At 33.8% G+C, this 23,646-nt stretch overlaps 5 protein-coding genes across 10 annotated transcripts; 2 read left to right on the top strand and 3 right to left on the bottom strand.

Annotated features, from left to right (window-relative positions):
* The first annotated feature begins 815 nt into the window (after positions 1–815).
* LOC109795419 (GEM-like protein 4) lies at positions 816–2,621 on the top strand. The gene is made up of 3 exons (XM_020354924.3): positions 816–1,355; positions 1,484–1,758; positions 1,886–2,621. Exons 1-3 carry the CDS (start codon positions 1,214–1,216, stop codon positions 2,057–2,059), a joined length of 591 nt encoding a protein of 196 aa, XP_020210513.1. The 5' UTR covers positions 816–1,213; the 3' UTR covers positions 2,060–2,621.
* Positions 2,622–7,985: 5,364 nt separating this feature from the next.
* LOC109797663 (GEM-like protein 4) lies at positions 7,986–9,248 on the top strand. Its single transcript, XM_020357770.3, has 3 exons — positions 7,986–8,434; positions 8,565–8,839; positions 8,937–9,248. The coding sequence occupies exons 1-3, from the start codon at positions 8,245–8,247 to the stop codon at positions 9,108–9,110; spliced, it is 639 nt and encodes a 212-aa protein (XP_020213359.1). The 5' UTR covers positions 7,986–8,244; the 3' UTR covers positions 9,111–9,248.
* A 3,011-nt stretch (positions 9,249–12,259) lies between these two features.
* On the bottom strand, positions 12,260–15,163 carry CIP8 (COP1-interacting protein 8). Of its 5 annotated transcripts, none has more exons than XR_014428045.1 (3): positions 13,996–15,163; positions 13,024–13,148; positions 12,260–12,931 (listed from the first exon to the last, which is right to left on the bottom strand). XR_014428045.1 is itself a non-coding variant. In XM_083060361.1 (2 exons), the coding sequence occupies exon 1, from the start codon at positions 15,040–15,042 to the stop codon at positions 14,005–14,007; it is 1,038 nt and encodes a 345-aa protein (XP_082916487.1). In that variant the 5' UTR covers positions 15,043–15,163; the 3' UTR covers positions 12,260–12,931; positions 13,996–14,004. The 5 variants fall into 5 exon arrangements, 3 of the variants coding, with proteins under 3 accessions (XP_082916487.1, XP_082916486.1, XP_020214002.2); XR_014428046.1 differs by having other exon boundaries at positions 12,260–12,927; XM_083060361.1 differs by lacking the exon at positions 13,024–13,148.
* A 1,719-nt stretch (positions 15,164–16,882) lies between these two features.
* LOC109798149 (RNI-like superfamily protein) lies at positions 16,883–19,280 on the bottom strand. The gene is made up of 2 exons (XM_020358385.3): positions 18,566–19,280; positions 16,883–17,951 (listed from the first exon to the last, which is right to left on the bottom strand). Exons 1-2 carry the CDS (start codon positions 18,900–18,902, stop codon positions 17,062–17,064), a joined length of 1,227 nt encoding a protein of 408 aa, XP_020213974.1. The 5' UTR covers positions 18,903–19,280; the 3' UTR covers positions 16,883–17,061.
* Positions 19,281–20,318: 1,038 nt separating this feature from the next.
* LOC109797715 (alpha/beta-Hydrolases superfamily protein) lies at positions 20,319–23,442 on the bottom strand. Of its 2 annotated transcripts, none has more exons than XM_020357834.3 (5): positions 23,267–23,442; positions 22,196–23,006; positions 22,000–22,105; positions 21,391–21,596; positions 20,319–20,812 (listed from the first exon to the last, which is right to left on the bottom strand). In XM_020357834.3, exons 2-5 carry the CDS (start codon positions 22,942–22,944, stop codon positions 20,545–20,547), a joined length of 1,329 nt encoding a protein of 442 aa, XP_020213423.2. In that variant the 5' UTR covers positions 22,945–23,006; positions 23,267–23,442; the 3' UTR covers positions 20,319–20,544. The 2 variants fall into 2 exon arrangements, with proteins under 2 accessions (XP_020213423.2, XP_020213424.2); XM_020357835.3 differs by lacking the exon at positions 23,267–23,442 and adding an exon at positions 23,128–23,233.
* Between the last annotated feature and the right edge of the window lie 204 nt (positions 23,443–23,646).

The following is a 23,646-nucleotide window of genomic DNA, read 5'->3' as shown; positions in this document are numbered from 1 at the left end:
TGAATCAATCCATTTATTATTATTTTTTATAATTTGGATGGATAGGATGAATTTACTTATAGATGGGTTTAATTGGATGAATGATGAATAAATGAAATGCTTTCCCACCCTTACTATACTATATAGCTTAGTTTCGAACTCCAGGAGAGCATGAATGCAATGGTTTTAGACTTAGTTGCTGCTGATATCAATTCAATCACTCAAACAAAATAAAGGCATATGCATATAGAGGGCATGCTCCCCTTTCTCTCGAGAAAAGCAAGAGATTGCGTTGTCTCCCACATCACATGTCGGCACATGTCCTGTTAGCTTGCCTAATGCCTATTCATGAAGTGTGTATGTATCATGACACACCCCCTAGGTCCCAACTTGAACCTTTCATCAAGTCTCGACACTATTTTACCATTCAATATTCATAAATTTAATTCAACCTTCGACCGTGTTAGAGAAAGAGTATAATGATATTTTATGTTATACAGTCTGCTAATTGCAAATAGGTGGTGTATAATAGATAGTCACATGGGATAAACTTCACTATCTCTGTACTTTTTTCCCCTTATCACATCAGAAAGTTAAAATTCCAGCTCAAAAGCCTTGGTGACGCATCCTCACATAAGCAGGTGTAAAAGAAAAGTATTGCAATTTGAAACTAATGGGTGTATTTCATCATTTACTTTTTCCGGTTTGATTTGCTTACCTGTTTCCAATACATTATAGTTCTCCAATGGTTTGTGAGATAATAGGGAAATATGCCATCAGCAACAATGCTTTTATTTCCTTACTTCCATCAATCACGATTCACCATGGAACCTTGCTCCTGAAGCTATATAACACTAAGCCTCTTAAAACTAACCTTTCATTGATTTTTAAAATTTTGAAAAAGTTGACTTCAATATTTCAGTACCATCTTTTTTCTTAAAGCAGCCAAACAATCCATGACGTCAAAATATTATCTTCAATAACTTTCCTTCAAGTTGCCATGTTAGTGCCTTTATGACAAACATGATCTTGGTTGTGATCCAAGGCTGAGTCATCTCACCAAAGGGTCAAGATTCACTTCCTAGTTTTCATTCCTTTAAATACCTCTTTGGAATACAAAGGACTCATCAACCCAAGTGAGCATAATTCCCTTAACAACCTAGTAGTTCAGATCATTCCTCTTCACCTGCACCTAGTCCCTTTGATTAAACAGAAACCTTATTAATCATCAATCATGCAGGCCTCACTTCTTCACGAGCTAGTTGTTGGAACTCCAGTCATCTCAGCAACATATGATCAGCTTCAAAAGTCAGTTAATAGATACTTACCTGGTCCTGCCACTCAATGCCAATATTCAACCACAACATCAAAGCAAGGTAAAATTTTCTATTTCTTTACAGACTAACATCCAACTTTGTTTAGTCCTATTTAATATTTATATATATTTGAAATTGTTTAGCTTGGTGAACGGATCTAATTCTATGTTATTATTCTTAAACTGCAGTTAGACTGAGGACAAATATATCCGAAACTGTTAAGAGAAAGTTAAGTTTAGGGGCTCGCATTCTTCGAGTTGGTGGAGTAGAAAAAGTGTTTAAACAGTTTTTTAGCATTGAAGAAGGAGAGAGGCTGTTGAAAGTTTCACAGTGTTATCTGTCCACAACATCCGGTCCTCTAGCAGGTTTCCTCTTCATCTCCACTGACAAGGTTGCCTTCTGCAGTGAGAGATCAATGAAAGTCTTTACTCAGAAAGGCCATATGTTGAGGATTCGATATAAGGTCAACCATTTTGTCCCTTTTTTATTCTTCTCCAAAGTATTTATGGAGAGCCTATAAATCCCTTTCTTAGTGTCTCTTTATCCAATATTTGTTGAAGTTCTGAAAGATATATTACGATAATGTGCAGGTTGTTATTCCATTGAAGAAGATCAAGTGTGTGAACCAAAGTAAAAATGTCCAGGAGCCAACACAGAAATACATAGAGATAGTAACAGTTGACAATTTTGATTTCTGGTTTATGGGAGTCTTAAAATATCAGAAAACTTTCAAATATCTTGAGCAGGCAGTTTCTCAAGCTTAGTTTAGTAGCAAAATCCACCATTTGAAACTCGAAGATTCATGTTGTCATGACAAACAACAGATGCAAAAGAGGATCAGAAACAAACTAAAGTTTGGCAGCTGTTATTGAAGATCTTGAGAATTGTCTTTGTTATAAAGAGATTTCACTTCAGTGTATATATCCATCCTGCTGGACTTGACATTTGAACACTGATAGCAAATGAATATGGTTCTTATAAGCTGAGTTGCATACTAGGCTGCCAGCATATCAAGTTGTGAATACATAAGTTAACCATTTGTTATTGAATCCAAGTTGTATGTATTCTGTGTCTGACTAGCTGGCAGTGCTATGGATCAGACTGCTTTTGTGGAAGGTATTCATCCACCCAGGCATGTTAGAAGGGAGATTATAGTGGACGATGAAAAAATACATAGAAAAAGAGGGAACAAAACTTTTGGCTGCTCAATTGTACATGTTCCAGGCTTTCGGATTTCTTATGTAAATGTTTTCAGAACAAGTTTGTAATTCAGCTTGTATTCATACCATTGAGCTTTTTAGCAAAAGATTGTGTATAATTACTGAAGTGTGAGTCTGTTGTATATAAGTAGTTTAATTAATTAGCAGGAAGTGTGAAAAAAATGAAAATTTCTGGTGTAATTAGTTAATTGATTTCGTTAATCGCTACAAACTAATTCTTTTTTATTTATTTTAGTTAGTTCATGATAGTAGAGTGATTTTTTATTTATTGTTTTATGTTTAGTTTGGTTCAAGTTATTGATCTCATTGTGTCCATCTTATAAATTAGTGTGGCTCTAACTCTGTAATTCAGCTTGTATTCATACCATTGTCTTTCAAATTTTCATCAGCATTCCGTGAATGGATTTGATGGAATCACAATCAGAAGTGCTAATCACCAAAGCTTCCAACTGTTGTGTTTTCAAAATATTTAAGTCCCATATTGCTTGGTTTTAGTTGATTTTACCTTTTATATATAATTTTTAATCACATCTGGATAATCCATTGGAAATTTTGGCTTGAACGCATGAGATTTAGCTAAGTGAAGTTGGCTTAATGCTAAAGTAAACAACCTTGTAATGGGTTTGATTTTATTCTTTTTCTTTATTTAATTTTTGTGTGACCCTTTTTTTTCCAGCACGCTTCTCTCTTGATTTTGTTAACTCTATATTTTGTTATGCTGCTTATCTCTTCCATTTTTTAAAACTATACCATTCGTCATATTTTAAGACGAACAAATGCTATACTCGATTTCTAAAATTGCATAATCATTAATTTTCAGCCTTTAAATTAACCCAAACCAGTAAACCATGTACTTGTACCCACTTGACAACTCTTGGTATCAGATTGAGTTCTTTCTTCTTTTTTATTCATTGAGTTATTTCTTACCCTTTGACAACATGTACAAGTAACACTTTATCTAAAAAAACTTATAAAAAAACAGCACTACGTTGAATCCTTTTTAGGTTTGGTCAAGTGTGTCATTCCCACAGTAATATGGTGTTTTCCCTTTCAAAACTCAAAAACCGAAATTGATCATGAAAAAAGAACTATCGCTATTAGCTTTACATGTGGGGCATGGGAATGATGTAAAAATGATTTGGCAATTTGCTTTTCCACAAAACTTTAAGTCTGATCTCAAAAAGTCTCTTGGCTCTCATATCAATGTCTGCTCTCACTTTAAGACATACAAATTATTTAATTTTTTTCCCTAAATTAGACAAGTGTGTGTTGAATGGAAAATAGTTAACATGGAATGTTCTGGCATCTCCCTGATGCCTATGGAAATGATTTGGTGATGCCCCTTTTCCACAAACACAAGCAATCCTCTAGACTCTCAAGAGTCTAGATATAGAAAGCAACAAGGGATTGTGTCCTTTGTTTCCCATGTCAACAAGTGGACACATGAGATACCTCTTTAGTTTCATTATTGTCTAAACATGGCAGTCATGAAATCATGAAAGCTTCTTATTCTCTCAGTTACAACATTGTTCAAATTAACTATAGGATGCGTGTCACATGGAAATATACATAGTGTTAGAATAGTGGATTGAAGCCTAACTCAACCCTACAAAACCGGCTTATAAGGTAAGGGTTGCTTTCCACTTATATACTATTCAATTGCCTAATCTCTAGTCGATGTGGGACTTGGGTTTTTCCCAATACACCCCCTCACGTCCAGCACTATTGGGCTTAGTACGTGGATAAATGGTGGGTGGCCCTTTTTAATGATCTAGGATTGGCGGGACTTGGGTTTTTCCCAATACACCCCCTCATGCCTGTGAGGCATGCATCAATGGTGGGTGGCCCATTTTTAAAGTGGATCTAAATGGCTCTGATACCATGTTAGAATAGTGGATTGAAGCCTAACTCAACCCTACAAAACCGGCTTATAAGGTAAGGGTTGCTTTCCACTTATATACTATTCAATTGCCTAATCTCTAGTCGATGTGGGACTTGGGTTTTTCCCAATACACCCCCTCACGTCCAGCACTATTGGGCTTGGTACGTGGATAAATGGTGGGTGGCCCTTTTTAATGATCTAGGATTGGCGGGACTTGGGTTTTTCCCAATACATAGGATACACCAAATCTCTTTACCTTTTCATACCTTATCATATCACGATTGCATTCAAAGAAAAAGTTAAAATGCCTGCGTCAAAAGTTTTAATCATGCATAATCAATTGGAAGCTAAACTTGGATACAATGTAACATCGACACAAACAAGGAAACTTCTTAAAATATATAGGATGCTCCTATGCTAACATGAATTTATTAAAAATAAATATATTGTATATAAATGTATAATATTCATGAACTGCTATTAATTTTTTCAACTTTTTTTCTTAATCTTTGTACATTGTTTGTCTTTTTGTAAAATCGTTTGTAATTCCTTTCTATACTTGTCTTTATATATATACAAAGAGAAGAAGATCAAATCATTTTAAGAGTAATTTATGATAATATTACTCAAATTATTTATGTTAAATTTTAATAATTTAATTGTTTAAATAAATTTTTTTTAATACATAGATCAAGTTTATATTTTTTTTAAATTTTTAAAATTATTTAATATTTTATTTCATTAATTTAAATTAACAGATAATTATAAAATATTTTATACATTAATTTTAATCTATATAATAAAATATTTTATGATTTTTAATTGTTTTAAAAAATTGTATACTTATATATTAAGAACTTTTAATTTAATGATTTGATCATTAAAATTTAATATATATTATAAATTATTAAATAGAGTAATTTTATCAAAAATTACTCTTAAAATCATTTAATTCTTTTTCATATATATATATATATATATATATATATATATATATATATATATATATCATTCTCTATTGTGACAGCATTTTGTTGTTCATAAAGTGAAAAGAAGGTAGACACATAATCTTTTAGCATAAATATATCTTTTGGTATTTTTTTATAGTCATTATTAAGAAAACAGTTAATGAAACTTATACTTTTATATACTTTCTGCATGCTTTTTCTTTTCGGTTGATCATGTTCATGTGCTAAACTCGCTAAATATTTTGATGGAACCTATACATATGTAGCCATCTAATTTTATTACAAGAAATTAAAGGATATTAATGCAAATAATAAAAAAAATGTTTATATTGAGGAATTGATTTTTAAATGATATCACGGGACGGGTGGGCATGTGTAAAATGAAAATAATCTATACATATGATTTTGCAATGTAAAACAAATGAATTCCTCACCCTCCCTTTTTCTTTCTAATTTTTTCCTATCTTAGAAGGAAAAGAATGCTACTATCAAAAGGATAGAAATTGAAATATAGATAATTTTTTATTTCATTTTTACTTAGTACGAGGGAGGATGTAGCAAGTGGAACAAGACAGTGTGGATTCATGTGCTAGAAATGGTTACTGAAAAGGGCTTGTGGGGCAGAAAAGTTAATTTTGTGGGTACATGATAAGGGTCTTACAGTATCAATGATAACTTCTTATACCTGTAAACCATTAGTAGGTACCCACTTTCACAACTTCAACCACATATTTCGTCTTCTTTCAATCAATCCCACATCTTCACAACTTAACACCAATTGTCATAAATCAGAACCACCTCTCCAACAAAACTCAACCGAAATTTCTCTTGTACTTTTTTCTAATAATATTTCAGTTCTCTACGATATATGTCTCATTATTTATTTTAAATAACTCGATTAACTTTTTATTTCAACTAAGAAATTCACTAAAATTTCTTAAATGAGCCCTACCATATATTTGTTAAACATAAAAAGGCACAAAATTTCATATTTTAATAATATATTTTGAAATATGGACGTATAACGAGAAAAAACTAGATCTTTTTCAAAAATCCTACTTCTAAAAATAGAACCTCAAGAGTTATTCTAATTCTAAAATTTTACTTTTCAAGTTTCTAATACATTGATATAGAGTTGTTATTGAAGTTACTTTAATACCTTCATTAAAAGTACTATAGTTTAATAAATTGAATCATTAACCTCAAATTTCAGGATCACAACATTAATTCATCTTATTAATTAGGTAAAGCCAACTAAGGTATGATGAAGGAAGTTCAAGTGTGAGCTTTCCGTGTGGGGCTTGGGGATGATGTGGGAATGATTTGGCCATTTACTTTTCCACAAAACATTGAGGTATGTCTTCTCCTATACTGCTTGTAGCACATGATGTCCATTTCTGAAATTAGATATTCATCCTTCACTTCCATGTCTAACCTAAAACAATTTGTATATTATGTCATGTACCATTGTCATGTCATTTTTTTTTTTTTTCTCAAACCCTAACATAGCACTGACATCTAGCTAAACTCACTTTATGATAGTCTTTTCACCCACTAAGGCACCATAACGGGTTTCATTAGTGAATGCTTATATGTTTCTGTTAATTAATTAAACTACATTAGGGTGAAAATTATTTTGTCCTCCAAAATGAGGATCTTTCTCTATTGTTATGTATGTGTGATATGACTTGAAAAGTTAGAGAAACCCATCTGATTTTGATAGTTATGATTTTCATGGAGGGAGAATTTTTCTTCCTCTAGAATGGACCAAAGAATTCATCATATCCTTTTTAAAAAATTAATTTAACACCAGTCATAAAATATGCAGAGTCAATTAATGTTAGTTCTCACGTTTAGGACTGGAAATATATAAATTAAAAGCAGGCATTAGACGGCAACTTTTTCCTCTTTACTTTATCTAATAATAGTAAAACTTAGAGAGGTGTGGCATCAGAAAGGTGAAATTCCAGCTCAGAAAGCTTAAATGACACCTTTACATTTGCATTCATGAATAAAATAAAGTGGCAATAGACGTGTTTTGTCATCATGCACGTGGCATTGTCCCAACAAACCAAAATACATATTACTATATTTTCTTCCTCCCATTTTCAAAAGGGTGGCATTTCCAAAAAGCTAAACAGTTGCTTGTTATTATTTTTTCCCTAATTAATTATGGGTCCAGAAAAATTGCCCTGAGTGATTTTATTCCCTCTAATTTCTTATATTGAGTTAGATGGATTTTGTTCTTATTTTCTTTCCCTTTAGTTGCATACACAAAAACCTTGAGCCAGAAATAGTAAACGTGAGGACAACATTATACCTGTATTTAGATATATAATAAAAAGTTATCAATAAATCGTGGAAATCACAGATGTACATCCATAAGGATAGGCACAATCCAAACCAATAGCCAACCTAGAGGCTTGAGTCAATACCCAAAACCTATGGTCTCAAGATAAGCAGTAACAGGCAGGCACCTAAACCATTAAGTCTAACCATCACATTCCAAAGTTTATATATGGAGAGATTTTATATTTAAATTCAGCAGAATCAACATCTTTTAGAATCATAAGGTTACCTTCAATTCTTTAATTAATATACACAGTACATCTTTCTTTTTTCAATATTTTTTCTATGGGGCAACCGAACATGCAAATCTTCAAACATTGAATTACTTTTTCCCGTTTAGTCTTCATGATGATCCATATCTGACTCATCCACCAAAAAGTCAGGAGTCAACTTGTTTCCTTTCGGCAATATTTATACCCTTCTTGGAGAACACAAGCATTCATCAACCAAGGTGTTGAGAGCTCATTCACAAGCTTCAAGAAGACCCTCCAAGTCCAGAGATAGAAGGAAAACTTTTGAAAGATAACAAAATGAAGGGATCACTTGTTCATGAGCTGGCTAATGGAATTTCTGTCACCTCAGCATTCCATGTTGGGAAGTCATCAAAGAGATATTTGCCTGATTCTTGTGGCAAATACAGCAAATCTATCACCAAATCAAAACAAAGTAGAACACCCTTTCATCACAAATCCGGATTCTTACAACGAGTCCGAGAGCATGGTATATAATCTTTAAAATCTTTTATTATTATTTTTACTTTTACAAGACAGAACAAGCACAATTTGGCATAGAACTATATGGCAAAGCAAACATTTCTGTCATAATTTGACATGATTGTTGTAACATGCAGTGAATCTTGGGCCAAAGATAACAGACACGGTGAAAGGGAAATTGAGTATGGGAGCAAAAATTCTTCAGGTTGGTGGAGTAGAGAAAGTGTTTATGCAACTGTTTAGTGTTGGAGAAGGAGAGAAGCTGTTGAAAGCATCACAATGCTACTTATCAACCACATCTGGTCCTATAGCTGGCCTTCTCTTCATATCCACTCATAAAGTTGCTTTTTGCAGTGATAGATCCATCAAAATCTCTTCCACAAACGGAGAAGATGTTAGAGTTCGTTATAAGGTAACTTTCATAAAACAAAATTTATGCAAATGCTAATATATATCTATCTCCATAATCTCTCTTCAGACTTTGCTTATATTTTAATATTTCATTTCAGGTCTCGATTCCCCTTACAAAGATAAAGTGTGTCAACAAAAGTCAGAATGAGGAGAAGCCTTCACAAAAGTACATAGAAATAGTTACTGTGGATGATTTCGATTTCTGGTTCATGGGGTTCTTTAATTATCAAAAGGCATTCAGATGTCTTCAGAATGTTGTCTCTCAAGCTTAGAGGGAAAAACTGTACAAGTAAAAATGTTTGTCCCCTCTGCTTCATCACTAATTTGTGAAGTTGCTAAGGTCCCAAAATGTACAAATATTTTACATGATTTTGTTAATGATAACAATAATAACTCTTTGTTTTTTTAAACATTTTGGTTGCATTGTCCAGCACAAAAATTTAGTTCCTTGGAGTTTTTAAGTCAAACTTCATCTAGTTAAATATTGGGCATATTTCTGGTAAAATCTGCAAGGATATCAATTAGCAAATGCTAACTCGTGCTTAACAAGATCCTATTTAATTGAACAACAAAAAAAAGACCCTGTTTAAAACACGATAAACCAAAACTAATCGGCTATTATTCATTCAATCAAGCATATTTACTTAGAGATATAATATATAAAGCCTGCAAGAGCAAATACCACAAGGGAAAAGTCTTCAAGGGTTCCAAGACTTGAGGCCAAATCCCTATAATAGAGACCAAGCGGGCACAACATATTTTTAAGGCTAAAACAAATTTTAAGATAAGGTGTTGTTAATTTAAGAATGTGAACAAAATTTAGTTAAAAATGATTTATTTAATTAAAATTAATGATTAATTAATTATAATCTTGGTCAGAATTGACATATTTATAGTGAGTGAAAGTAATTAAAAAAAAATAGAAGCCTTACAAAAATGAGAATGCATAAAGCAAAGGTTTGCCCAACCTTATACTTTGGCCGGCCAGATAGAGACAATCTTAAACCGAAAGTTGATTCAACTTTAATCATAAGTGTATTATTTGTAATTAAATGAAATTCTTCTAAAAACAAAAACTATAGAATATAAATCAAATAATATTCAATATATAATTAAATAATATGAATTCGAAGAAATTGGATATCAAATTCATACATACTAATTACTTGTTGGTATTATACGTATATATTATCGGCTTTAAACCTTTTTTTTATTTATTTTCTTTTGTTTAACTTTCTTTTTTCATGATTGTTTCTCAAAATTGAGAATCAAACACTTGTGAAACGTGATATCTACCAACCGAATACTACTATCGTATTCTAAGATAGATTTTACAACCATTTAGTTAAGAGGTTTAATTCTAATTTAAGTAGCTTTTGAAATTTGAACTAATTATGATAAAATTGAGCCTAACCTGGTGGACGTTGTTTTCTATGTAGTCTGAGAATTAATGGGAAACCTCGTTGTACAGTTGAGACGCGTCTTTTATTTTTTGTAAGTATATAATGTCGGGTGAAGGTGTTTTGTCTTTTTTATAACATGGATTTTCTATAGTAGAAAAATGGTTAATATGTGGGGCAAAAGGATCGGATGATGAGGGAATGATTCGGCATTCCCCTTTCCTCAACTAGTTTAAAGAGTTTGTTACCCCACCAAATGACATTCACAGCCAACCTAATATCTAATATGGTTCATGCTTCCTTAGCTAATTGGGTTACTGCTTACTAAGCAATAAGTAGAGAAGCAGTTGACCCTTGTGCTTCATTACTTTGTTATGATTTGTTTTGACCCTTTCCAATTTTGATGCCTTCTAGTATTTCTATTAGGTATGAGTGAGTGATCCAGTCCAGAAGCTTCGGTCTTTAATGTAGATCATCAAGAAAATAGCATATCAATCTTCATTTGGCAGATTTGATATAAACAGCTTTGCGATGGTGAATTTTCACTTACTTAGATGGGAAATGAAGCTAATTTTCATGATTGCAAAATTTATCTTATAGCTAAAGTATAAATTACATGTTCCAAAAGAAACAAAAAATAGAAGTCGTTTCCTAAATGAAATTATAATTGTAATTTATAGTTTATAAAAGAAACAAAAATAATTTAATTTTTTTTTCTAAAATTAGAAAATTAGAATTGGTTTAGAATCAGTTAAATTAATTTATAGCTTATAGTAGAGGCGAGGAAGCAACTAAAAAAAGGGAAACAGTTACACTTTTTACAAATACAATTAAAAATTGCAATTTAAAAATGAAATTACGGTTTAAGGAGGATTAATTATAACTCTAAACGTGATGATTAGAATTTCATTTTCAATTTCAAAACACAATTTTACGCCTAATTACATGCGCAAAGATTTTGAAAGTGAGCTTTATATTATAATTTATATGTAAATTGTCTCTTTATTTTCACTTGATTTCTTATTTTATTACAAGAGGACGTGAGATTATCCGGCATGAAAAAACTAACCAGCCAAATTATAAAGCTAAATGACACTAAACAATATTTAAGGAGATGAAAATGAATAGAAAAATGATACAGGCTCCGAAACTCAATTTTCGAAACATCTTCCGACTGTATGCATCAGTTGAGAAGTTAAATATAAATAAATATTTTATTTTAAATAAGTTAACACATGTTATCTTTGTATGGTTTTGTAAAAAATTTCGGATTCTTCATTCGGAAGAAGTAGCATCTCTCGAAAGTATGACATACATTGTAAAAGTTCAAAGATGATGATGCTATTCCTTTATCCCTTGTGTTTCTCATAATAGATTATTTTAAACTTTTCAATTTTTATTCTAATAATCAATGATAATCTTGTTCAACGTAATATTTTAGGTTTTTACTAAAGATAACAAGGACCTTATCAAAATGTCTTACAAGCAAATTATAGTATCGTTTGTTTCAAATATGATTAGTCAATTGTTCTGTCGAAAGTGAGAAAAACAAAACTAGGTACATCTTGTTTAGCGAAGCATGGCATCATTTATTTAAATGGAATTATGTTGTATTAACAAAATTGACCGTCATCATCAAGTTTTGTCAGGTAGAGCGAATTCAATTCTCGCCATGACACGTGCGGAATGTGGACATTTTTGCACGTTGAGTCAAGACAACATGCTATATAGATATTTGTCACGTTATGGTCAAATCAATTTAACATAACTCGTAATTTAATCCTTCAAATTTCCGTGTATCATCAACACAAATCCGCCAAAAAAATTGAAAGGGTAATTGATCACCAAAAATTAAAAAAAAAACATAATACAGGGTTATCAAAGAGTTTATATGTATGACAACTTACATGATGGTTTATTATAATTTCTCATGTTAACCCGTCAGAAAATCAATGTCTATCATATAAATTTAATAATCACGTTTTCATTTCTCCTATAAAACTAGTTATAAATTGTACATCTTATCTCCATTCACAGCACATTTATTCCATACAAACAACACGAAGTTGCACACTACAATGATGGGCCTCACACCCCTTGTAGTTTTCTGTTTTGGGAAACAATACAAGACAAACAACCTAAGGTAACTTTAACCACCACAAACAAATAAATAATTAAAGGCAACTTTTCATTCCTTTCTCACAGCCTTTAACTCTCCAATCAGAAAGAAGCTTACAAAAATCCCCGATACAGCAGTTCAGGTAAAAAAAATCTATACACAGTTTGATAAAATAAAAGAGAACTAATTTTGACAAAGCCTAGGGATTTATTTCCGGCTGAAAACTTCCCATGACAGAAAAGAAAGCAACCATCTTCCATAGAGAACAAAATGAAGAAATGCGGGAAAAGAACCAATCCATGACTTCCCCAACTCCCTCAAGTGCAACATGTTCAGACAATGAATTTCCTCAACTATGCCTATGTGTCAGTTACAAGATGATAAACTAACTACTCAAGTGAATTGAAGCAGAATTACTGAAGTGATCAATCAAATCAGACTCAGTTGAATCATCGCAAAGGAACAAAAAATAAAGCGTGGTAGGTAGAACGAGTTTCGAACTCCTCTCTCCCCTCCAAAATGCAGGGCCAAATCCAATATCTAGTCCAGAGAGGTTATTTAAGGATCTGCCTGTCTTTTCAAGTAAAAAAGAGAGAAAAAAAAAAATTAAATGTTACACTGCTATCCTATAAAGATGGGAAAAATAATATCCTGAAATCTTGACACCTTAATTGACAATGCTCTACATGTTGATATTCTCAACCAAATTGGTGCAATTGTTTATACAAGTTCATCTCGTGTATTTTCGGCAGCACTTTGATGTTGTTCCTCTTTCCAGGCCACTCAAGTATCTTGTACCAAAGTTAAGTTCAAAATTAAGATTCTCATTCAAGCTAATTAGAACAGGGACCGTCATGAAATGAGATGTTCACAGAACACACAATCCAAATCAAATAACTCCAGATTAATTATATGAAAGTGATAGCTTTATCTTCCAGCTACTACCTTGATTCTCATGAGTGAATCTTTGGAGGTCAATTTTTGCTTATGCATCTCTTAAGGGATAGATTATGTTGGTTCTTCGGCAGCCGATGTAAAACTAGCCATTATACCAAACATGGATCACTTCTGAGTTACGGAGGTATCAAGAATTGGTTCTTCATAAATGAAAACCAAATACAGCTGATAATCCCAGCGAAATTCAGAAATTATCCATGTAGTAGTGCAAAAAATTTAAGGACACTGCCTTAAGCTCTGTCCTGCACTCTTCCTTTCTTTCCCTCTCCTAAGCCCTAAACACTATTTCTTCTTCCATGAAACAACAATGTCATTCATCTCATGAAAAACAAAATCAATTCCACAGAAGAATTGATGTTTCTCCTGAGATGAATGATCTCGTTTGCAACCCCAACACCAATTCCACCAAATAAACAAAACACGTTGTGTGCCAAAAAGCTTACAACAAGGGACAAGCATAACAGGGAGAAAGTGCAAATTCCATTGAGGTAGTGTGATATGATCACATTGATTCAAATGATATATACAAGTATCTTAGCATCCGAGAGCTAAGAAGCCGACTACATAAATAAATAACAACATGGCGCAAGCTTTGAGGAAAATCCACTAATGCCAAAAAAGAAATTCAGAAACCACGAAATATTTTACACAAATGGCAGAACAGAGCAGAACGGAACATACCAAGTGGAATCAAACAATGTGAGTTCCACCACCACCACCACCCGAACTCGAAGCTCCGTTAGAATTGGAAGAAGCAGAGTTAACCACTCTCTCTTCCTCGTACTCCCTATCATCCGTTGGTAGCTCAAACCTGCAAACAGGGCAAGAATTTCTAGAACTCAACCAAGGAACAATGCAATCTCCGTGATACTCATGCCCGCACGGTAATCTCTTCGCCGCGTCTCCAACGCCGAGCAAATCCTTGCACACAGCGCACACCACGCCTTCACTTTCAATCTTCACCGTCGGCAACGCCTCCACCGCCGACTTCGACGCCGGCGGCGCTCCTCTCCTCCCTCCGCCGTCGCTCTCCGCCAGTGTCTGCAGCAGCGCCTCGTACTCCGCAGCGTCGACGTAATCCTCCGGATTCCCGACGTAGCGGTCGGATTCCGGCACCTGGAGGCGGAACTCGATGGAATTGTCCTCCAGGCCCATCAGAATCTCGGCCCAATCCAAGATCCGGTTGCGCATGCTCCTCGTGCGCGTCGCCAAATCCCTAATCCGAAGGCGAAGCAGCTCGCGCCTCCTCCGCCTCAGATCCTCGTCGTCTCCGTGCGGATCGTCGTTGCCGGAGCGCTCCTCCGACTCCTCGTGCTCCTCGAACTCGGCGCCGGCGTCGTCGTTGTCGTCGTCGTCGTCGTTGTCGTTGTCGTTTTCGTCGTCGTTGTCCCAGCCGCCGAGCTCGATCCTGAGGAAATCGGTCTCCGGAGAGCGCGTGGGCGGCGGCGGAGGCGAGGCGTCGTCGTCACGCGCGGATTGCGCGATTAGGCGAAGGACCTGGAGGAACTGGGAGCCGAGGTAGGGGTCCTCGGAGGAGGAGGAAGGGGAGCGAGAGCGAGAGGGCGTTGGGATGGATTCGACGAAGCCGTTCTTGCACTCGCCGCAGACGACGTCGGGGAGATTGGCGAGCGTTTCGACGGAGACGCGCTTCTCGCAGTGGTAGCACCAGTATGGCTGCGGCGGCGCTTCGGCGGTTGGAGGCGGTGGCTGAGACGGTGCTTCCGACATGGTACGGCGGAGATGGAAGGAGCGGAGATAAGGCAGGGTTTGTTTGGATTTGGAAGGTAGAATAAATTTGATAATAATAATACTTGTCTACTTGTATTTTATTTATTATCCTTCAAATTGGTAAAGGATCTCTCTCATTTTCGTTATTTTGTTAATTAGTGGGTCTTATTTAGCGGTTCATTTTCGCCGATAAACAATTAGAAAAATACTAACCAAATCTCTACTATTTCAGTTACCAAAATTCAACTTTTCTAATCATCCATTTTTCTTTTTCTACCATATTGTAATATTAACGCACCAGGACCAGCCCAAAAACAAATCTACTCTTCAAATTCCATGTTGTTATATTACCATACACTAAAATTCTAGTACTTTAATAAATTTCATCAATATATTTCAAATTTAGGATTTTAAAAAATAAACAATAAAATTTGCATCCAGATGATCCACTTCACATTTAGGATATTAACACTTCAGATAACAACTTTTTTCTTCCACTAGATGATCCATTTCCCATTTAGTGCACTGACAACATACGTGATAGATGTGATACATTAGCTGCACCTACAAGAAAACTTGCAGCTAAACTTAATAGAATCAATAATTTTGTTTTTGTCCTAAAATAAAATAAAACCTTTGAAACTTAAAGGATCAAATTAAAACTAAAACATAAGAAGAGAGATCAAATGCGTATTTACCCTACTTTAATTATTAAAATAATATTGTGTACCGCTAAATGTATAAATCAGTTCAAATAATATTATGGACCACTAAATGTATAAATCAGTTTAAATGAGTTTATTTTACATTAATCAACACTTTTTATTTTGAATATTTAGAAGAATGATTCTGGACAAAGGAAATGCGAGTTTTAATTAAAATTGATAAAATTTATGAACCAATTCGATTTACTACAAGTTTGAATTGGGTTAGGAAAAAAAAATTTGACCTATTCCAATTATAGAAAAAACTTGACTCAACTAACTTATAACCTAACTCACTACAAACCCGTAATGAATTGGATTGACTCATCTAGTATATTTTTTATTTTTTTTTCATTATTTTATTTTATTTTTTAGGTTCTCAAATATTAATTTATACGATTATAGATTTATATCATTGACTAAATTTTGTACATATTGATTATAAATTATAATAATTATTGTAACTTAAAAATATAAGATTATAATATGTATTTTTTTTTATAAAGTTCAATAATTTTTTTAATTTAAGTGAGTCAACTTATTTAACTCACCAACCTCATTATTAAATAATGTGAAATTTATGTCTTATTTTTGTCTCGAATATCGAATATATTCATACCCACCTAGAAATTAATTATATATTATTTTTACAAAAAAAAAACAAAAAATTACAAAATTATATTAATTAAATTTTATATACCATAAATTTAAAATAAAATAAATATTAAATAATCTCAAGTAAAATTTTAGTTTTATCAACATTACCCACGAATACGATTTTTTATTTATTTATTAAATTTCAAGACTATTTCCTATAACCAATAGTTTTAATGTTATCACTCTTATTGATCCTACTCCCCACTTTCTCATCAACACTTAGTGGCATGGAATATAAATAATTTCCTTGAATTCTCAAGTTTAGACTTAATGGTATACTAATAAATAGAAACACCTTTTTTCTGTCTTTCTTAATTTCATATGCAGATCAAATGGTAACAAGTAATTGTAATACAAAATATGGTGTTTCTATGCTCATATTCGGGGCTAATCAAGTGAAAAGTGCAAATTTGTAGAAGCAGGAGAGGGGAAAATACAAAAAAGAAAAACGATTGTCCTCTTCAAATTTACAACCGAACTAACCAATAAAATATGATACATCCAATAACATTCATTGCAGTGACATTCATGATACATGGGTTGCACAAGAAGACTACCATCACCAGAACAAATCATATTCTCATCAAATTTACAAAGGCACGCCTTATGAATAAAGTTTACACAACGATGAAGCCAATATTTTAAAATATTTATAATATCAAAGAAGCACAACAGGCTCACTGATGCTACCATTAAAATTAATCTTGCAGCATTCAGGAAAATGGAAATTAGCATCGAGGCCAGCCTTTGTAATATGCGGGCATGACCTCACATCCAAGTATTGCAGAGAAGTGCATTTATCCATAATAATGCCTATACCCGCTACTGTGATCTTCGTACAACAACTAACCATCAAACTCTTCAAACTCAATCCAGGCTCCTCATTGCTTATAAGCTGAAAAGCAGCATCCGTCAACTCTTCACAGCAACTAACATCCAGTGCCTCAAGGTTTCTGCATTGACTCAAAACACAGCTCAATGAAGAATCAGAAATGTTTCGACACCAATCCATCCTCAAGCTTCTAAGGCTGCTTCCACACCCAGTAGCCAGCGACTTTATCGCATCAGCAGAGACATCCCGGCAACCACCAATAATCAAAGTCTCCAGATTACCACAGAATTCGGCCAGGGATAATATAGTTTCATCCCCAATTTTGTAGCAATCTAACAGTTTCAATGTCTTGAGATAAGACGAACAAGCCCTAGAAATACTAGAAACCCCAACATCACTGACATTACTGCATTTATTGATGTCTAAAAACCTGATCCGTGGACAGCCACTTGCAAGGTTTATGAGTCCATTGTCAGTAATACTTGTGCAGCCTTGCAACCCTAACTCCTCTAAGTTAGAACAGTTTTTGGAGAGAGCTTCTAATGCAGCATCAGTAACAGATCTGCAACCAGCCATATGCAATACCCGCAAGTCACAACAGCCTTTGGCAACAGCTGATAATCCCTTGTCAGTCAACTTTCTACAGTAAGACACATCCAACGACTGCAATGAGGAAAGACCTTCACCAATCGCTTTCATTCCAGCATCTGTAATTCCTGTATACACAAACAATAAAATGCCCTGTCAATCATAAAACTTGCACCCCCCAAATTAAACAAGTCACAATTTTCCATACAAAACTGCAAATGTAATATAAAACCTCGGTCCTTAATCATCACTCAAATTAGATAACATGACACTTTAAATAACAAAATATCCAAATGAAGTTGGAAAAAAATACATTTTTTATCTATCAGAATTACAATGACAAAGAGCACCAGATTCAAACTTAAAATATTGTGCATTCTACTCTAACTCTCACTATTAGGTAAAATATTCATTTTAATCCTGAAAGTAGTAAGCTTCATCGCATTACTTCCTGAAACTAAATATAATGTCAAATAAACTCCTAAATTTAACAATTTAATATCATTTTAGTATCTACAATTATATATCAATTTAGTCACAATTTTTTTTCTTCTAATTTTGAAATAATATGATTATCAATTTGTATCTTGACAACTTATTAGACGTTTTCTTAGTTTAAGTGACTAATATGAAGCTTTCCCAAAATGACTATTTTACTTGGAGAAAAAAAAAACTTAGTTTATAAGTAGCGTCTACGTGAAAGTAAAATTGGGAGATGAGAGATAGAGGAGAAGAAATGGACCTTTGCAATTATACAAATTGAGGATCTTCAAGCATGTGAAGCCGTTGGCGATGACGGCGAGGTCGGAATCGGTGACGCCGGGATAGAAGGAGCGAGAAACGGACTGGGCAAGGTCCAATTCGAGCAAGCGTGTGAACCTATCGGCCATTCTGCGGAGCATGTGGGGGCCCGCACGTGCGGCAAGCTTCTTCCTTTCAGTGCTCTGCAACAGAAGCCATCGCTTGCATACCAACCCGAAGGTTTCCTTGTCCTTGTCGGTATCGACGCGGCCAAGAATGAAACGCAGCTCGTCGTCGGTTAAGACGTCGTTTATGCAAAGGATGGAATTGGAAGCCATTGATGGAGAGGAAACCCTAACGGGGGATTTGGGGATTAATGATATAAGAAGAGACAGAGAAGAGAAGTGTTGGTTGAGTGATGTAAAAAGGAAGCAGGCTAAGGCTAAGCCTCAATAGTCAATAGTCAATAGTCAATAGTCAATAGTCATTTGGTGCACCAAAGACAATCATTGTCAACGGCCTAGCGTAGATTCAGGAAAAGCACCTACCCCACTGTCACTCTCAATTTACGTCAAAACCCCCCTTCGTCTCCCTCTTGCCTTAGCTTTACAGGGGCAATTTCGTCTGGATCTTTTTTATTATTACATAAATTAATTTTTTCTTCACAAAAAGAATATAAAAGATTCTTTTTTACTATAATAATCTATTAGAGAAAAAAAATGATTATCAATATATATTCTATTTATAGATATAAATATAGATAAGAGGAATTGATAATAATTACACTTATAAATATTAGATAAATTAATATTTATATTTTTTTATCTAACTTTAAAGATGTGATCATTAAATTAAAATTTTTAATATATACTAAATTTAATTTAATGATTAAATTAATAAAATTTTATGTAAAATATGAATTATTAAATAATTTATTTTATATTTATTTTATATAACAAATATTTATAATAAATAAATATTTTCAAGTATATAAATTATATTATAACTAATATTTTTTGTATTTTTAATATTTATTTTATATAGTTATAATTTATATATAAAAAAAAGTAAATGTTTTTAAAATTGTAATAAATAAATATTTTAAATATATGCATTATATTTTACATTTACAATAAATAATTTATATTGTAAAATAAAATTATTTTTTATCAGTGGTATTTAAATATACATATATGTATATATAACTAAAAATAAAAATTAAAAAAATAAATTATAAAAAATGCATATAAGAGAATCAGCTAAAAATATTTTCATTGAATAATAACCTCAAAAAAAAATACTTTGATCATAATTTTTTTTTATATAAAGTGGAATTTAACTTCTATATTTTCTAATTTTAAATACATTAACACAACAAATTTATTGACCCCAATATAATTCACTCTAAATACATCAACACAGGTATTATGCTTGACGACTTGTTATGAGAGCTAGAGCCGTATATTTGAAGTCTGATTACATGTGCACGGCATTTTCATATAATCAAATCTAACACTATTTTCATGGAAGTTCAAATAAACTTTATAAAATCTTTTCTAAATGTTATTTAAATATGTAACAAACCCCTCATGCTTTTTCTAATTTTATATTTTTATAATCTCAATCACATTAACTTCATTTTTCGCATTAAGATATCAATGATGAAAATATTTTCCACCAACTAACAAGATAATATATTGTTGAACTTACAAATATCAGCCACTTTTGCTCCAGCTCAAACATAAGATAAACAATTGAAGAGAAAGTTGCAATGTCTTCATTTGCACTATCAATATATCAATGTACAATCAATTATAAGCTGTGACGGAACAATTATGTAATCCCCTTGATGTGGTTGACTTTGGATACAGAACTAACCCGCCATCAATTAATTGAATGACTGCTTTCAAAAATAAAAAAATAAAAATAAAAATAAAAATGAATGAACTATATGTTGTATAAGACAAGGAATGCAACGAATTAGAAAGATTTACAACGGTCAAGAACACATTCCTCTAAAAACTGATTGAGCTGAGATGTATACAATTTAGGGTCATTCCTAAAGTGGTCAACATGGGGTGAGGAGACAAAATTGCAAGCCCTCACATCATGTCCAGCCCTACGCTGTGCCTCTACAAAGGATTCCACTGAATCAGCAGGAATAACCCTGTCAGCAGTGCTATACATGTATAACTGCGGACAGCTTGGTTGCTTTGTCGATAATCTGCTCATAACATCAGAGAGCCTCCTGCATTTAAACAAGATCAATTTAGTTAGGACCATAGTTGTCTTACTACAGAAAGATAAGTACTTAGATAAAAACAGCCAACTAACCTAGACAAATATTGAAAATTTATTGATGATTGGTCATATTTTGTGAATTAGCACCAAAAGACCATAACATAGTTCAATAAGGGATGTTCTGCTATTTCCAGTTATGGATTTTACTAAAATCTTGCATGTATAACATTACATTTTGGAAAGGGAATTGCAAGATGTGACTTTTCTAAAGAACATATTGCCGTAGTTATTATTATTCAAGTTCTATTCAGAATTTCAGCAATGATACAATCATCAATGGCTTATATACTCCGGTGTGAGAACGTTTGAATCTCTAAATTGTCAATAGACTCAATACAATCATATTGCTCAACCATTCAAGGGTCATGACAATTTATTATCAACTTGATCTTACCAACAATGGTCAAATACCCGCTAAAAAAACAGCAATTTTTCTAGAAGAATCCAAGGAAAGCAAGAGTTGGGATGAAATATCATCATTTTTAAAATAACCAAGTAGAAGAAGAATAATTTTAGAGTCGTTACCTATTCACTGAAGGAAGATACAGAATGACCTCAAAAAATTTCTTTAGTATTAATAGCAAAGCTGCTTCTGTTGCTGCAGGTTTGAGTCCTAAATCATCTTCGCTGCCAATTGATACTTTAATGCCAGATTCATTGGAAAATACACGTCCTTTTGTAGCCACACTATTCTTTTTGAGAAACGCTGCAGAGAAACCTGAGGCCCAGACCTGAAACGATAATCAGATAATTAAAATCATATCTACTATTCTAGAATAAAACATTTCTAGAACCAGTATTAGTAGTGAAAAGAGTAACAGAAATCATGTATCAGTTAACTCATTTTTATCAAAACCCAAAACATAAAACCGAGAAGTCAAGGATCTCAACCAAATGTTCAAATGCCAATGTCTCAATTCCCGAAATATCAGAGAAATCAAGCATAATATCGAAACACCAGGGCAATTAATTTGATCATTTAGACGGTGATGATATATATTATAGCAAAGAAATTATAAAGGACAGCTAGCAATAATAGCATGAACACTAGATAAGAAAAAAAAACAGCATAGGAAATATACATACACAACAAACAACAACATTCATCAAGTTTCACAATAGCTAAGCATTTACCTTAGCGTCAGGGTATGCAACAGGTGCAGAATCTACAATGCATCCCCTGATCCTTTCCATGACGGATGGATCCTGCTTCTGAAAATGCTCAAGAATAACACCATATCTGCAAAAATGAACGCCAAAACAATCAAGCAACAAACTAATGGCATCCATAAAAGAAAAACACAGCCAAATTTTATGTCTCTGCACTCACGTTAACCATCCAGTGTTGCTGAAAGTATGAAAGACAAGATTTTTTTCACTCTCCCCATCTAACCAATCAGCCAAGTGATCCACAAGCAAATGAACATTTTGCTCAGCTTTACCTCCAGGCTTATAACTCAGGACCTCACCCATTGGAAATGTAAAAGTAATGACATGAAACCCCCTTGAAGTGTACCATTCCGCATACTTCTTCAAGTGTTTCTGCCTTGCTCCCAACCATCCAAGCAAAACCACCACTGTCCTTGACTTTGTCAATGAACAATTTGAATCACCTAAAGCATTTGCCTCCGGCAAATGCCATTTATACATGACCTCAGAACTTGAATTGGAGACACCATCGAAACATGCAGCAGGCCCTGGAACCCTAGGCAAGTCAGCAGAGTGAAACAAATTCCGAAGAAGCGGTGACGAAGCAACCGAAGAATGGTACAAATTTGAACCACAATTGTGCCCTAAACTTGGCACCCGGAATTGAACATTAGGCACAGGCACCGGAATTCGGGTCACAAAAGATAGGTCAGCAAGTTTTGAGTCCGAAATATGAGAAACCCACGGCGAATCTGATCCTTGTATTATGTTAGAAGGCGAAGAATTTACCAAATTGGAGGTAGAACAATCACAATCACGCGAGGATCCACGGAATGGCAATTTATCGGAGATATCGGCGGAGAAAGAAGCGAGGGCGACGGCGGTGGCGGCCACAAGTGGTCGCTGAATGGCTCCGGAAAACGAACCCATTGCAGAAGCTCTTTCAAACCAATAACAACACCATAACACCTATAAGCAGCAACCCTTGTAATCTACAATAAAAATTCCAGACCCAAAATGGGAATCACGCGTCAATGAGAAATGTTAGACGAAAGAACAATGCTTTAAGGAAAACAAGAAGCATCATTAAGAAGGGTAGGTGGGGTATAGTACCCAATTGGAAGGAAGAGAGAAAAACGTGCACCGCACAAATAACACGTAGAAAATACGCGGAGCAGAGAACAATAAATAATAAAATTGAATGTGAATAGGATATTCGGTTAGGGAAAAGATTATTCCATAGGAATGGTACCTGAAAACTGGGAATGTGATTGAATGAATATGTTGTTTCTATCTCCAGAGAACCGGGCTGTCAACGTCACGTCGTTTTGACAGCCCGATTGGGATGCAACAGTAAACCCCGAAGCTTCCCTTTTGTGAATTGGGTATCCAATTAGGTTTAAACCCTCCACGTGATTCTGCAACAAAAATTAAAATTTGAAAGGAAGAAAAGGTTAATTTTTTTCTGATTCTAAAGGAGAATGGACCAACAAGATTCAGCCACGTGGTGTATTGAAGTTGACCAAAGGATTGTTGTTTGGTGTGTTTGTGGTTCCGAGAAAACAGGGGTGAGACCTTGAAAGGACCATTTTGCCCCTCAAAGATCACATGTGTTTTTTATTTTTATTTTTT

The sequence above is a fragment of the Cajanus cajan genome, chromosome 7 (assembly GCF_000230855.2).
Source record: "Cajanus cajan strain Asha chromosome 7, NIPB_CcT2T_4, whole genome shotgun sequence".
Lineage (NCBI taxonomy): Eukaryota > Viridiplantae > Streptophyta > Magnoliopsida > Fabales > Fabaceae > Cajanus > Cajanus cajan.
This window is presented reverse-complemented; position numbering and strand designations above follow the sequence as displayed.

Coding starts and splice junctions, on each gene's coding strand:
- LOC109795419 (XM_020354924.3), top strand. CDS start 1,214: ATGCAGGCCTCACTTCTTCACGAGCTAGTTGTTGGAACTCCAGTCATC. Junction 1,356..1,483: donor AACCACAACATCAAAGCAAG/GTAAAATTTTCT, acceptor CTTAAACTGCAG/TTAGACTGAGGACAAATATA. Junction 1,759..1,885: donor TGTTGAGGATTCGATATAAG/GTCAACCATTTT, acceptor GATAATGTGCAG/GTTGTTATTCCATTGAAGAA.
- LOC109797663 (XM_020357770.3), top strand. CDS start 8,245: ATGAAGGGATCACTTGTTCATGAGCTGGCTAATGGAATTTCTGTCACC. Junction 8,435..8,564: donor ACAACGAGTCCGAGAGCATG/GTATATAATCTT, acceptor TGTAACATGCAG/TGAATCTTGGGCCAAAGATA. Junction 8,840..8,936: donor ATGTTAGAGTTCGTTATAAG/GTAACTTTCATA, acceptor ATTTCATTTCAG/GTCTCGATTCCCCTTACAAA.
- CIP8 (XM_083060361.1), bottom strand. CDS start 15,042: ATGTCGGAAGCACCGTCTCAGCCACCGCCTCCAACCGCCGAAGCGCCG.
- LOC109798149 (XM_020358385.3), bottom strand. CDS start 18,902: ATGGCTTCCAATTCCATCCTTTGCATAAACGACGTCTTAACCGACGAC. Junction 17,952..18,565: donor CAATTTGTATAATTGCAAAG/GTCCATTTCTTC, acceptor TTGTGTATACAG/GAATTACAGATGCTGGAATG.
- LOC109797715 (XM_020357834.3), bottom strand. CDS start 22,944: ATGGGTTCGTTTTCCGGAGCCATTCAGCGACCACTTGTGGCCGCCACC. Junction 22,106..22,195: donor AGCAACACTGGATGGTTAAC/GTGAGTGCAGAG, acceptor TCATTTTTGCAG/ATATGGTGTTATTCTTGAGC. Junction 20,813..21,390: donor TATCTTCCTTCAGTGAATAG/GTAACGACTCTA, acceptor GTTTAAATGCAG/GAGGCTCTCTGATGTTATGA.